This window comes from Triticum aestivum, chromosome 7B (assembly GCF_018294505.1).
Source record: "Triticum aestivum cultivar Chinese Spring chromosome 7B, IWGSC CS RefSeq v2.1, whole genome shotgun sequence".
Classification (NCBI taxonomy): domain Eukaryota; kingdom Viridiplantae; phylum Streptophyta; class Magnoliopsida; order Poales; family Poaceae; genus Triticum; species Triticum aestivum.
This window is the reverse complement of record NC_057813.1, coordinates 177,775,560-177,790,571: the sequence shown is the minus strand read 5'-3', so window position 1 is coordinate 177,790,571 and position 15,012 is coordinate 177,775,560. Positions and strand designations below refer to the sequence as shown.

Sequence of the window (15,012 nt, the reverse complement as noted above, 5' to 3'; positions counted from 1 at the left end):
CACTCTGTAGTTTTGTTTATGCAGAAAAGTACTAGAAACTCCCCAAAAAGGAAGTGTCAATAATAAAATATTGCTCCAGGAAGAAGAACCATGCACATATTCCCCTAAATTGCTTTTAAAAAACGACTAGAAACTCCCGGAAAAATACTGGCCATGCTGAAGAACAGTCATGCACCTATTCCCTGAAAAGATTTGAAGCTGTGGGAGAAAAACTACTGGCCCATACAGGTCTCGAACCTGTGACCTTCGCGTTATTAGCACGACGCTCTAACCAGCTGAGCTAATAGGCCTTTGTTGTACTTGACTATTTAGTAGGAACTAGATATTCTAGTCTTCACAACACCTGTTTTCGAATAAAAAATCTTCACAACACTTCAAATCAGGTACAGAACTCTGTTGTGAGTTATTATGCCATACTGGACCGTTACCACTTAACAGTATCAAATCAAAAGATTTACGTGCTAGCTCGCGTTAGTCTGAACTGAACCAAAGACGTACGAAGAGGGGAGGCAGCTCACACTTGGCTTCACAAAATAACTGTCATTTTGCAGACTTTTACAGTGAGTGTACAGGATCACCAAGACGCACTACATCTACATGAATTGGATTACCATATGATATATGAACAAAATCCAATCGAAGTATACACGTTAAATTTTTATATCGCCAACAAACAATGGCTTGCACGCGCTATTTACAAGCTGCACCGGCAAGAATCCAGCAAACAATGCACCACCAATGGCTCACCGGCCACTCCACGCCGCAAGAACGCCCTGAAACACTTCAGCCACCAGGTCCCTGTCCGCCGTCTGAAGGAAGGCGCTGAACTCCTCCTGCATCTCGTACACCTTCCTGAAGTCCACGAGGAACCTGATGCAGCTGTCCTTGAGCCTCTGCAGCCGGTACAGATGGCCCGTCTGGAGCCGTTCGATCACGTTCCGGGCGTCGATGTCCTCCAGCAGGCTCTCGAGGCACGCCTCCTTGAGGTCGGCGATGTCGTACTTGTCGGCGGCGCCGAGGAGGGCCAGCCGGTGCGCGAGGAACTCCTCGCTGTGCAGGTCGCCGTAGATGTAGTTGAGGAAGCCCCGGCACGCGTCGAGGGACATGTCGGAGATGTCGACCGTGGAGAGCTCCTTCTCCCTGAGGTCGTGCGAGAACATGCTCCTGAAGACGGGCGAGCGGGCGGCCAGGATCGCCCGGTGCGCCCTGATGCTGCCGTCGTCGGCGTTGATCGTGATGTCGCAGAGGATGCCCTCTTGCAGCATCCTTGCGAGGGATGACAGCGCGGTGTTGTCTGAGGACTGCTTGATTTGGTGTGAGGCCCAGATCGAGGCAGGTTCACCACCCTGTAATGCAGAGTTACATAGCAATAAGTTAACTGTAAGTCTTCCTTGCACGCACGCACACGCACACAAAAAAGTTAACTGTAAGTTTCAAACGGCCATGAACATGTGCAAGAAGTGATTATTGAAGTGTTTCATGTGTTGTCTTTTGTTAGTGTAATCCTTCCAATAATATGATGTAGAATACATGTTTCGCTCAATACAATGACTTCTTTTCCTCTTCTACGGTCTTCATGAAAATGGGCTGGTTAAAAGACCCAAAGTTTGACTTTGCTCAAGTGGAAAGTATTAGCACTCAGCGGTCAAAATTTACGGTGTTTACTCAAAATCATTGGATTTTATTTGTTCTCAAAGACGTTGTTCTTATATTATCGGTTTTTATCCGGATCGAGCAATTACTGACAAGTGGCAACAGATGTCTGATTTAGGTTTCGGTTGTGCTTGCGAGCTTTGCACGTCTCTGATCAAAGAACATGTTTATGCGACGTCACGCAATCAGGGGGTTTTCAATTCGACAGTAGAAAGCAACTATAGACACCTCACACAAAACAAACTGTAGAAGTTTCTATATTGGTGTGCATCAGTCCAAATGTCATGTTAGTATAGTGTTCAGCTGTCTAAAATCAGATTGGAATGCAGGTGAGTCAAGAATGTCACTCCACATGTCCTAATTGGCTAATTGTTTTCTTTTCGTTTTGACAGCCCACACCTCCTAATTGTTGTTGTACCAAACATTGACAAAACAGAAGTAGATAGTGAAACAGTGCTTACAGATGAGTCTGCAACTTTCAGGTCCAGAAACTCTATCTCAATCACAAATCTTCCTGTAAAACTACTATCAATCGTCCACACAAACCCTTCGTGCTTCAGATGCTTGTCCAAGATACCTGTGTTCATGCGAATTAGCTGATGGTTAGATAACCCATGCTTTGTGCACTTGCTGATATGCGTGGAGAACTCAACATGGTATTTTGGAATAACAATAAAGCCTAGAATTTCAGAGCGGCATGTGTGCCCGATCATGTGATGTACAGTAACTTAAATAGGTATACTGCTTTTGCATGACACTTGATCTCTACACAAATTAACTCGTATCCGTACGAACTAAGAACAACCAATTTATTTTGATAACTCGTCACTTACATACTACTAGTAGATATTGAAAAATTACCACTTACATATTAAATATGAAAATATATCTTCATCTTTCATTTATATAATAAGCAGTAAAAGACAATTACCTGGATGCTCTATGATCTTCTGATTTGGAGGAAAGGATATCAGAAGTTTTGTGACAAAGGAGGCTATCGGTGCCGGGGCTGTGTTCTTGGCGGAATTTGACAACTCTGCAAAGAGCTTAACGCAAGTTTGCTTGTTGTTTCTCTCCACAGACAGGTACCTTCATAATTGCAGAATCAGATACTTAAGTTAGTTTATGATGAATCATGTGGTGAACCCTCATAGCTATCTTGTACCCATCTTTTATGATTGTACTTGTGTTAAAACCGAAAAAACTATCCTGATGAGATTTGAAGAAGTAAACGTACAATTCAATTCAATATCTTTCTTGGCAATAGTAGAAAAGAAACAGCTGAAAGCGAGTGTTGGAGAAAGTGAAAACTTTAGTTTGAAATATCTTTGGTTCCACGTCTCTCTTAATAATACAACAAATATGGTTAAGAAAGCATGTCGACTACTAGATATTATTGCTGACCAAAGATTCCAAATCCAACTTAAATTCAGTTCAATAATACTTTACAGAAGAAAACCTTCCCTGCTACTACTACCAAATTCTGAACTTTTCTCAGAGTCGAACCAGCAAGATTTTTTTAGCAGAAACAGCCTATTGATCCCCTTTGCACTCGTAAACAGAATCAAGCCACTACTGAAAACGGCACTGAAAACATCAGACTGATTACAAGAAAGCCCATGACGAACTCATAAACCACCGCTGAGAACCTCGGTCACAAGACTCGCGAGCAGGATACACCCTGCTTTGCTGGACATGTATGCCAATCAAGAAACCAAACAGGTAGCAAGTTCGCAGAGAGGGGAGGAGGAGGGGCTGGGTGGGCACGGGCACGGACCAGTTCCAGAGGCCGACGCGGAAGGAGTCGGACTTGCGGTAGGTGTAGCAGGGGAGCGCGTCGACGCGCCATTGCGCGAGCCGCGGCGCCGCCTCGACCCGGGACCCCGCGGCGCTCATCGCACCCCACGACGACGCCACCGCCGCCACCACCTCATCGACGCAGCCCAGCAGCCCCAGCGCCCCCTTCCCCAGGCTCCCTCCTCCCGGCTGCCCCGCGGCCCCTCCTCCTCATGTACTGCCGCCAACCCGCGCGCGCACGGCCAAACCCCGAACGCCAACCCACCACTCAGCACGACGACATGGATGGATAGATAACTACGCGACGACTCACGGTCACAGCGGCATGCAGGAGGCGTGCGCGCGGCCAAGGAGTCGCGGAAGGCTCTCCGTCCCGGGTTATTGGGGACTGCCGCGCGCGCAAGGAGGGTGAGGTGGGGTGGGGTGGGGTGGGGCTGGAGTGGCGGCTATATGGTGGTGGGATGGGATGGCAGAGGACATGGGAGTGGGACTGTGGGAGGGAGGGAGGGTGCCGTTGCTGTTGCTGTTGCGGGGGAGGAAGAAGAGGAGGATTAATTCGGCACGCAAATGGGAGACTTTCTTCCACGCCAGTGGAAGACGGATGGTGAATGCTCCGGCTTAATTACTTTTTATCCAGCCGATTAGTATTAGATTACTCTGTGCTTCCACTCTACCTCAACCACCGCGCAGTTCCCTTCGTTTCGCCCCCACTTGACCAATCCATTTTCCAGAGAAAAACGTTCTCGACGACGAATTCATGGCATAAGTTCTTCATGGGGTTCCAATTACTTGCTGGAAATGTGCGGTTAATCAGTGGGGATCATTGGCCATATCATAGATGGCTCATATCGCTTCTGCCGACTGGCTACTGTCCTTGTCCACTGATGGACCCAGGATTTTGCGCTCCATATCTATGCTCTCTTCCTCTCGTCGGTAGCTAGCAAACATTTTGGCTTTTACGGCAGCGAGTGCTTTCTTTTGACTACTCTAAACTAAACAACTCATCAAATTGACAAGCCACTTTGCTGATTTTTCCTCTGGCGGAAGAACACACCCGCCGAATTCGCTGCGACAAGTGGGGATTAAACAAGGGGGGCAGCGAATCAGGGCCGTAATTATTGTCGCCGAGATACGCATGCACGCAAAGAATCTCGGTGCGTGAGTAAAATAAATATTTTTAGTGAGAGAGCAAGAGGAGAAGTTTGGGGTGGAGTGTTGTTTGGAGATCCCGAGTGGACAAGGAAAGTATCTGCGTGATTCGGCGTGGGCCCGCGCCGGTTGCCCCCTGGATTCTTTCTCTCGCCCACACAAGCAACCTGGCTGTTCGGAATCTTTGATTCTCTCTGCCTGCTCCCAGTGTGGCAGATTCTCCTGCCTGTGGGAAGATGTGGCCGCTTCTGTGCTAGGAGCACTGTTACTTTTCTTCCTTAAGATGATTTTTTTCCCATGGTCACTGGACGTCCATTCTTACTCCTACTGGATTATTAGAGAAATTAATTTGGTAAGATCGACCACAAAACTAACAGGAGTAGGAGAGGATAACAACGCGCACCATAAAGTGAATTTAGAGTAGGAGTAGGGTTGATCAAAAGATCCCTATCTTGCACGCGTGCGAAGCAACATGTATATGACGCTGTGTTCATCTGTTTAATGAATGATGATGTGATCGTTGTGGGCGTCAGATGGTTTATACTGCTACAACTAAACAATGATGCAACGATGAGAGTGAAGGTTAACATTAAGGCACGAGAGAAATAGCATAAAGACCCAACGGAATGCGGCAAAAACTAGATCATCAGGCTGTGCATTTGGATGGATGGCCATCCTCGTAAAGAGCCAATGAGAATGCATCCAACATATGGGCTGTTTTAATACCACCTTTGTAAATAAATGTAAGACATTTTAAGTCAGTAAAGTAGTAGTGATATTGCTTAAACCACCGGATATAGTACTGCTCACTTTTGTTTGGGAAGAAAGGACAAAGCCTTGCCACCCACCCTAGGTACAATCTGGGTCAGGATGCACATTTCAGGATGAGCCTCGACACCCACGCTTCCCTTAACCTCGCCCCACCCTCATGCTTGTCATCGTCGTAACCATCCCTCTAAGCCCTCCCTCCCCCGACCTCCTGTTCTGGCGTCGACAGCCTCTGCATCCGCATCCACCAACCTACTTTCTCGCCTCTATCCGAAACATCGTAGGTCATACCGTCGTTCCCGTCTCCAGCAAGATCCTGACTTGTCCTCAGTGAGGTCGACGCATGTCGTTGTCACTACTCAAGCCATCCCTGCCTTCGGCCGCGTCCAAAATTGACTGATGCTATAATTTTTTTCAGTCGTCTGATGTCTAGCAAACCGTACTTGTAATTAATTAACTTCAATCAGACAAGTTAGAGCCACAAAACTTGCCTTCTGTCTAGAAATCAACAAGCACAAAACCATCCAACAAAGCTGCTTCACATTTATCTTAACACGGCACAACGCAAAACGTTCATATACACCCATCCCTATGAACGCATACACGCACGTTCTATGCTTATGAGCATTTTCGATACTGAGCCGGCACAATATTTTGAGATTGACGAAGTCACCACAGGCATCTCGTGGTCGACGGAAACGACTCCTCCCACTGAATGAACCTCGTCGGAAAGCCTGAATTAACGCGAGCATTAGTATCAAGTCTAGTACTTAAACCCTCTTGTGTGATGGTTCCACCACATGGAACGTGACCAACATAGGTGCTTCACTTCTGCACGTTGCATTCCCCGAATCAAAACGCACGGTGGCGCAGTGGTATGACTTCCACACTTCGTTCTTGGATTAAACCACAGATACCTTTCATTTGCTCCTACACGCTAGCCGTGTGATATGATCCAGCTAGTGACACTTCTCAGTACTAGTAAGCTTGCACGCGCAAACACACGTCTCCACTAATATTATAAACATAGGATAGAATTAAAATACAAAGAAAGAATTTTGTTTGCACCAGGTAATGATTCAAGTTGATTGATCAGGACAGAGCATTGCATTGACAATACCCAACATAAAGTTCTTGTCAATTGGGTAAATGCAAGAGAGCATAATACTTCATGCAACACTTGAATATACATACAACTAATACAGGTGAAAGCTCACATACACGAAGCGCAGAGCTTTGCCAGATTAAATTCCACATGAAAATATGGCAAGCCACAATTGTGATATCTCAACATATCACATTATAGACATGTAACACAACAGTCTAAGGAACACTTGTAATTACACTAACATTTGGGATATTTGAGATACTTGTCATGAATAATTTCTCCCATCAACATCATCACAACTTAGCACAATTCATTTTCTTTTCTGCAGAAGAAGGTCAATCTTATTTCTTCTAACCTGTCTGCTCTATGGATCTTGGAGCTGCAGGCAGATGGACACATCTCAATTCAGAGCATGTCTGTAAGCAAAAATGATACCTAACGATATAATCTACACAAACCTAATACTCAGGCATAAATACTAAACAGTCAATGGCTTAGCAGTTGATGGTGAAAGTACATTACAAGTTGAAGTTTCTGGTTCCAACAAATCCCAGCTATAGGTTTCTGTCAGCCAATAGTTTATTATCGTATTAACCAAGGTTTGTGCTTCACTTATGGACGTCGCCGATAGAAACTATTTGTGCATACAAGTGTTTTTCAAGCTATAACATTTTAGTTTAGGTTCCATTTTATCCATCACTACACATTTTTACTTGATGATGATGCTCGGTGCAGAAGTCATCATCATCTAGGTTGACATTAACATACCGTTCATCCAAATCCTAGTCAAAATGAGTGCAAGCAGTTCAGACAGAAGCTAGGAGACAGGAAAGCCCATCCATGTGGCAAGTCATAGTAACTATGAAAAGCCCTTACTATGTATTTAATCAGAGTTTTAACTTTCAGATTGCACACTGACAATGATTACCCTTCCGTGGAACCTGACGGTATCAGTATCTGTATCTATGAAAAAGCATGGGTGCTCCATCTCCATATCCATGATGTTTTGGTAGAGTTACTTCTTCATACCTGCAAGAAGCAACACTTCTAGATAAAAATGATACTGCTTTCTTATTCTTATGACATATCATTCTCCATCAAACCATTTTGTACCCATTCTATGCTAGTTTTACAGATGTAAAGTGAAAAGGTGTATGAAAGATCTAACGAACAGAGTCAAACTTTTGAATATAACTTGACGACCGTGGTACAATAGCAAGATGTTAAATATCACATTTGGAGTGCTAACCAACTCCAAAAGGCAAGCAAGTCTGCCTGTTAAACATGACAGAATGTTAAGAAATGTTAATAGTTTTGGAAGGTGTTAAAATCCCCTCCGAACATACATTAAGCGCACGGTTAATTATCCTACCAACTAGCCCCTAGAAATCTGTACCGCTTCGTCCTCACGAACATCCCCCCTGCGCAACCGCCGCGCCATCGCTCCTCTGCCTCGTGCTGCGTCCCAGGCCTCCGCTCCTCTGCCCCGTGCTCCCAGAAACTATCAAAAGAAACATAATATGGTTGAAAAATATATAGTTGAGATTTCATTTGGCTACATTTTTTGTGAATGCAAAGGAGATCTAACATATTTATGGGAATGTTCGATCTTTTTTGCAACTGCAACTAAATAAACAAATTAAAACTAATACATTTACAGGATCCTTCAATCTTTTTAGCCAATCCAACTAAAGCACATCATATCCAAATAGGAAGCACTCTAAAAAAATACTATACAAAACCATCAGATGCAAATCTCTAACTTGAGCTGAAAGGTCTAATGTCATGAGTGTACTAAGCAGAGCATTTATTTTCCAAGCAGAGAGGCTGCAGGGTGCCTTGTATGCATTCAACAAAAGAACAGTAGAAGATTTGTCTCAATAGGAAATATTTATCACCAATAGATCTTTTATAGGAGGGGCAAAAATTCTTAATACAGTGGGACACTCTGGAGCACTCCTGCCCATATACTTACGCAAGTATTGTTCTCTTTAAACTTTTCTTATGCTAAAAAAAAGATAACTGCAATTTTGCACAACGCACTACTTATCCTATATTCAGGTTTTGCTTGCGTGTGATGACCCAGTTTTGCATGTCCGAATTAAAATATACTTAGTTAAACATATTAAAAAGTCTGAAATTAAAATTGTTATATGATAAATCATAAAGAATATAATTGATAAATAATGAATTTCCTTGTCTTTTATATATCTTAATTTTACATAATCCTGCTGCCCCTTTCATGTCTTTTAAGAGAAAGAGTTAACAATTGAAAACCAGGGGTGGACCTAGACCAAAAACAACCTGATGTCACACTATGTAATCACATATAATGTTCAATAATGTCAGGGCTGTCGCACACTATATGTAGATACAATTTACAGAGAAAAATGTTTTTGACCCGGTGTCCTATGCACCCCCTTAGCATAACCGTAGGTACGCCCCTGTTGAAAACGACATTACAAAACAAAATATCTAGTCTAAATGATCCATCAGTGGCATTAGATACAATGTGTGAAGAATTGTAATCACAAAAATGTGTGACATATCTTTACAGGAATAGTTTTTAAAAGCTAAATGAACCCAACTAAAAGAACACAATAACTGACTTAGCTTGAATCTTTGTTTAGTCTCAAACATACCCATTTTGCAAGAAGGCTTTAGTGAGAGCGCCCAATATTTCCCTTGTGTCAGAATGTTTTTTGGAACTTCATGTGGTCAGCACATATAACAAAAGCTCACGAGCCAGTTCAAACACAAAACAATTGTGTTAATAAAATGTACGTGTTAGACTGAGAAAATATTCTTCAAAATACTCAAGATCATGTGCATCGTATCATGATCTTCTCTATCTCCATGCATGAAAAACAGGAAAAGAGCTTCTACCCCGATATCATCCTAATATAAATTGTACTCCCTCTGTAAACTAATATAAGAGTATTTAGATCATTAAAGTAGTGATCTAAACGCTCTTATATTAATTTACGGAGGGAGTACTGACTAATACTCAATTTTTTTAGCGAACTTGCAACACCGCTGATGACCATCTAGAGGTCATAGGCCAAATTGTATGGAGTAGCCACCTAGTAGTTCATACTTGTTATCATGCTATATGCGCATAAACAAATGAAACAATTTTAGAAACGCGTCAAACGTGACATGCATGTCGTTTCCTTTTATCATTCCCTTTTGGCAGCTTACTTATACAATGTAAATATAATGGACCGCCAACAGGGAAAGCTATCTGAAAGGAGTGTTTAAAAATTAAGATAGTACATAAAACGTTTACAATTGTAATGTCCATGTTAGTAGCGTCTGATTACTCATGCCACGGTTGAAGAAAGCATGCATTATCCTTCTGAAGTAATATCAAAACGACAGTTAACTTTGAACAAGGAAGGACACCTAACCTGATGTTTTCCAGCTCTCACAAATTTGATATGATTAGCAATGGACGAAAACAAAAAGATACCAGCAAGAGGGAAATTCAGAGTTTGACTATCTCTCTAGATTCTAGGCAGGGCACCTTGTTTTGCAAGGCCATTCAGTACTCGTACATGAGACGCCGATCCCAACAATCTAACAAGGTAAGGAAACCTTCCCACATAAGACAAGTCAGGTTTGACCTACATTCTAATTAAGTTGGAATAGTTTCAGTCTCTAGTTGAACGTTCATGAACTTATTTGTTAGTACCTAGAAGCTAATTTCCCTTAAATATCGGCACATTATCATATTTGAGCTAATTCCTCCTAGAATAATGGGAGTACTCACTTTTGCAATGAAAAGGACTCTAGGTAGTAGTTGCCACTATTATATTTCTTCAGGAATACCTTCACTGCAATTGTCAGGCCGAGCAGAAAGGCATAGGATGATTGATAACTCAGAATTTGCTGTCAAAGTAAAACAATGAAAAAATTAGAGCAGGGACAGTGAACTGTTCCAAAATAATCACTGGCCACATTGCAAACTAAGCGTGAATTGCTAACCAGCATGTGTGTCGTCTGTGAATATGAAACAAACCAATGTTCTTTTTCAATCATAAAGGAAATTAAAAATAAGTCATGTGATGCTCGGATCTACCTCCAAATGAAGAACTATGACATTCTTATTTTCTGGCTCCTATGCTTGTTTGATTCCTCTATAAATGCACTATATAAATTACTTGTAAAACTAATATTAAATGATTCTTATAAAGCGAGGGAATGCTGATACTAATAGGAATACTAATTCGTCAGTATAATCTATGTTTATCAACAGTCTTGTCAACCTTATCCCATAGTACAAATTCTAACCATATGCCTGGTTGGTAGATGATTCCAACACTGAAACAAACTGAAGGAGGGTTTTCTTCACTCTTCGGTATATACCTGAAAAAAGAAAACATCGTAGCACATTGCATCAGCTTGAACGAAGAAATTAAACATGATCAGAATTCAAAAGCTGCACCATAACAGAGACTATCATTGGTTGATCATACAGAGGAGGCGTACATGACTAACACAGGTGCACCCTATGTACACGTTTTGATGATACCAGCACGGAGATCTGGTCATTAGCATTAGAAACAACATACGGATACACAACGGCAGAAGACGCATCGATCTTGAGTGCACTGAATTTTGTAGATGAAGAGTAAATTGGTGGGGCAGATGGCGTCGGCGTAGGCGTAGGCGTAGGCAGCGGCACCGGGACGCATGGATTCAGGGGCGGTAAATAGGTAGATGGCGTCTGTGTCCAGCAACAACATGCCTCAACGCGCAGATTCAGGGGCCGGTAGTTGGGATCGGCGTCGGCGGCGTTGGTGTCGCTCAGAGGATCCACGGGACGCGGTGGGCAGCTGTGGTGCCGTGGAGGGAGGCCGCGTTGGGGCACGACGGCCGGCACGGAGCCGGGGGCGGCGCCACCGAGGGAGGGCGCGAGGAACCGGGGGCGGCCCTCGACCCAAGTAGAGGAGGCCGAGTGGGGGATTGGCAGCGGCGGAGGGGAGGATCGACGGTGGAGGCCTTGATTAGGAGAGGCGGGCGGCGGCTGGGGAGGCTCCCGGCGACCCGCGGCGGGGGCGGGCTCCCGGCGACCCGCGGCTGCTTCCCATGGCTCCGGCGGCGCGAGGCGGCGGTGAAGGGCGCGGCTGCAGGAGGCGAACGGCGCGGGAGGAGGAGGAGGAGGTCGTGCCGGAGAAGGAGGAGCTCGTGCGGGCGGGCGGTTTTTTACCGCGGGGCTGCTTAAGCGATCGATTGATCATGGGTTATTGCGTGGTTGGTAGGGTTAAACACAGATTGATTAAGGACCATTGAATTTTGATGGTGAATGGATGCGATTGTTTGGATCTGCCCCTCTTTTTTTTTTATAATGGTAGTAGATTCAATGACGAACAAGTGACTGCTACGCATAAAACTCTCTGACAAGTTCTTGATGTGGTGTATCTGGAATTCTGGATTACATTTTGTTTGTTCGGAAAATAGATCGCAAACAATTAAAGCCCCATAACCTAGGATCGAAAAATAAGAAGTATCCAAGCTACCTGCACGCAATTTGACCGGTTATGCTTGGGAGCTAGCCTTGGTCGAAAAAATCATTGGGGGTTAGTGGCCGAATTACCTATCATTTGTTCGCTCGGCTGCTGGCGTATAAGATTGTTGCGTTAAAATACGGGCAAGTTGGTGAGTGCCGCCACAGATACGGGTCAGAGGTTGCAACTAATCTGCCATGGAAGTGACCGCTTCGCCAATTAATCTGCATCTATTTTGCCTTGTTCACAGTACACGTTTGTACCAGTGACTGCATTGTCGTGTGCAGAAGGTTCCAGGCGTACGTATGTGCTCTGCGACTACCGGCGGCCGTGGGATCGATTGGACGAGCTTCAGGTCGCTTGCGTGTTACGACACTTGTTCTAGTTTTCCGCCTGGCCTGAACATTTCATCCGAAAATATCATGTGGCCAAGTGCCAAAGGATGCAGAGTTTGCTCTCACGCAGTTTTTATACTACCAAACAAGGTCAGCAGAGATGCCGGTACGTTTGGTTGCATTGCTGGGATAGGCTATCGCTGAGCTAGCCCAGCTAGCTCAACTCGGCTTTGCCAGCCTTGCCTGGGCTGCGTGTTTGGTTATTTGCTTTTGCTGGAGTATAAAAATTAATACGTACGTTCCAGAACAAATCAAACCGTGCCATATATACAGTCCGTAATACATGAACTCTTGCCATAATTATCGGTAGCGATTCTTTTCGTGCGATGTGTTTTTGCCGTCGAGAACGAGCCGAATTGGCTCTCCCTGGCGAGCGAGCATTTCCTGGCCAAGCGAGGCTATCTGGCCCTCCAAAGCGAGTTTATTTTAGGGAAACGAAACACGTATCCTAGGCCAGCGAGGCTATAACCGTTTTTGCCGTGAAACCAAACGTACCCTAACTACCTGCGCTTCGTGTCGCCGGCGGTACGCACGTAGTCACCGCCCCTTAATGGCGGAGGACAGATGGCCAACCCGGCCGATTACAGCGGGAGCTCCGCGAAAACGACGCGACGGTGCGCACGTCGCACATAATTGCGCCCGCACACCCGCCCCTGAAACCCTTTTCTCTGCCCGACGGCTTCGCCCTGAGGTCCACATCACCGGTGCAATGCAATGGCAGCAACGGGAGCGCTTCAGTCGGCCAAGTGTCGTTGCCGGCCGTGCGGTTCGTTCGCCCGGGCGCCACACCTGTCCATGCACTCTCGTGCCCGCTCGGGAACGGCCGCGGCGTGTGCCATGTGTGTGGCATGCGGGCTGCAGCCTGGACGATGGGTTCGGTTGGTTGCCTGTGGGCTATGGTTTGGCCTTTGGAGCCTTGTGTCGTGTCGTCCAAGCGGCGGCTGATTACTGCCTGTGATGCCGTGATGGGGATCGGTCGCGGAGACGTTTCTGCCGGTTGCCTGACTGAAGGTGATGATATCGGTGGTCGGAGACGTTTAGTTCGGGGTACGGAACATGTTACTCGGTACCTACTGTAGCTGTTTTGCATGGGGGTGTTTCCGACGCCATGACGCCAACGTATGGGCGCGGGTTGCTGATACAAGGGGGGATCGGTCGATCGATCGCCGGATAGGGCTGAAGATATTGTTCTTCACGCGAGATTGATTAGAAGATGGGCACTACGGTTCACGGGAGCGTGTTGTGTGTACATCCATACAGTGGAGTCGTGGATCATATACGCATGTTGTTTCCCGCCGGTGGATCTGATCCAAACGGCGAAAAGGTAAATGTTTTTCTTTTTTACTAACTGATGAAAAAGGTGAGTGTTGGTGTGACCCTAGCCGTGGCCGCCCCGTTGCTCTCCTCCTTCCTCTGATCTCCTCGTCACTGCTGGATGAGGCAAAACTGCCTTGACGGATGGTGGTGGTGGGGCAAGACTGGTCGCTCTGACTAGCGCAGCCCGCCGGTGAGCGATTATGGAAGCGGTGGCAATGGCCTCATGTAACACATCTGTTGGTGCCTTTCCTCATGGGTACAGTGGTGGGCTATGGGTCGACCCTACTGCGCACAAGGGATGTGGGACGTGAGGCCCAAATCATCGGTTGCGGTGCACGTAGAGGCAATGGACATTCTATGTGAAAGACTAATGCTTGCCGGTAGAGGGCTGACACGGTGCGTGGAGCCAGGGCGGCGACCTTCGAAGACGGTTCTGGTGGCACGATGGGCTATGAGACAAACTCCCCCCCCCCCCCCCCCCCCCCCTCCCGCCCAAACTCAGCTCTCAGGCTGACGGTTAGCGATGGATATCTCGGTGAAGACCTTCTCTTTTGTTTGGTAGCCGGGGCAAATGTCAGCAACGCCCTCGAGACGTAGCCGTCGTCTCCTTGAAGAAGTTTTTGAGGGTATATAATCGTCCTTCTAGGAAACCTCCGATCCTCTCGAGGATCGGATGATGGCGATGCTTGATGCCGTGGTTCTAAAACTGACAGTAGAAAGGGGGGTAGGTATGGAGAGGCAAGATCTCAGCTATGGCGAAGGTGTACACACAGGATTTACGAGTTCAGGCCCTTCGCGGAGGAAGTAATAGCCCTACGTCTCGGTGCTCGGAGGCGGTCGACTGGATTATATGTGTGTGATGTTACAGGGGTGCGAACCATTGTCCCAGAGGAGGGGCGGTGGCTTATATAGAGTGCACCAGGACCCCAGCCATCCTCCTTTACAAGGGGCTTAATGTACATAAAGTAGGGGCGTTACTAATAACGCCAGCCATAAGTGTTATTAATGACCGTAAAGACTACGGAGTGAACGCCTGACCGTTGCAATGCTGAGTGACTCCTGGTCTTCGGCAGGTCAAGTGATTCCTTGTATGGTCGAGTGACAACAAGTAGGAGGGGTATCCAGTGATATGATTGGTCGAGTGGATTGCCCTCGACATCTTTGACTGGGGGTTCCTTGTTACCTCTTGGACTTCTTAGCTTCTAGGGTAGTGACCTTGGGTAGGGTGTATAGGTCAGGTTCATGGCCCTACCCCGGGTATGTATCCTCATCAGTAGCCCCCGAATGGATTAAGGTTCGAGTGGAAAGTAGGTTG

General features: G+C 45.9%; 1 protein-coding gene and 1 non-coding gene across 2 annotated transcripts; both read right to left on the bottom strand.

The window, feature by feature from the left end:
- Positions 1–216: 216 nt before the first annotated feature.
- On the bottom strand, positions 217–290 carry TRNAI-AAU (transfer RNA isoleucine (anticodon AAU)). Its single transcript has one exon. It is a non-coding gene; the product is annotated as a tRNA-Ile (tRNA).
- A 215-nt stretch (positions 291–505) lies between these two features.
- LOC123161301 (BTB/POZ domain-containing protein At1g55760) lies at positions 506–3,892 on the bottom strand. Its single transcript, XM_044579141.1, has 4 exons — positions 3,431–3,892; positions 2,585–2,742; positions 2,115–2,230; positions 506–1,346 (listed from the first exon to the last, which is right to left on the bottom strand). Exons 1-4 carry the CDS (start codon positions 3,547–3,549, stop codon positions 744–746), a joined length of 996 nt encoding a protein of 331 aa, XP_044435076.1. The 5' UTR covers positions 3,550–3,892; the 3' UTR covers positions 506–743.
- Positions 3,893–15,012: the final 11,120 nt, after the last annotated feature.

Bases quoted from the DNA above. Each gene is read 5' to 3' on its own strand.
- LOC123161301 (XM_044579141.1), bottom strand. From the start codon at position 3,549: ATGAGCGCCGCGGGGTCCCGGGTCGAGGCGGCGCCGCGGCTCGCGCAA. The intron at 2,743-3,430 runs GTCCGTGCCCGT...GCAATTATGAAG, and splicing joins CGCGTCGGCCTCTGGAACTG to GTACCTGTCTGTGGAGAGAA. The intron at 2,231-2,584 runs GTAATTGTCTTT...GCATGAACACAG, and splicing joins GAAGATCATAGAGCATCCAG to GTATCTTGGACAAGCATCTG.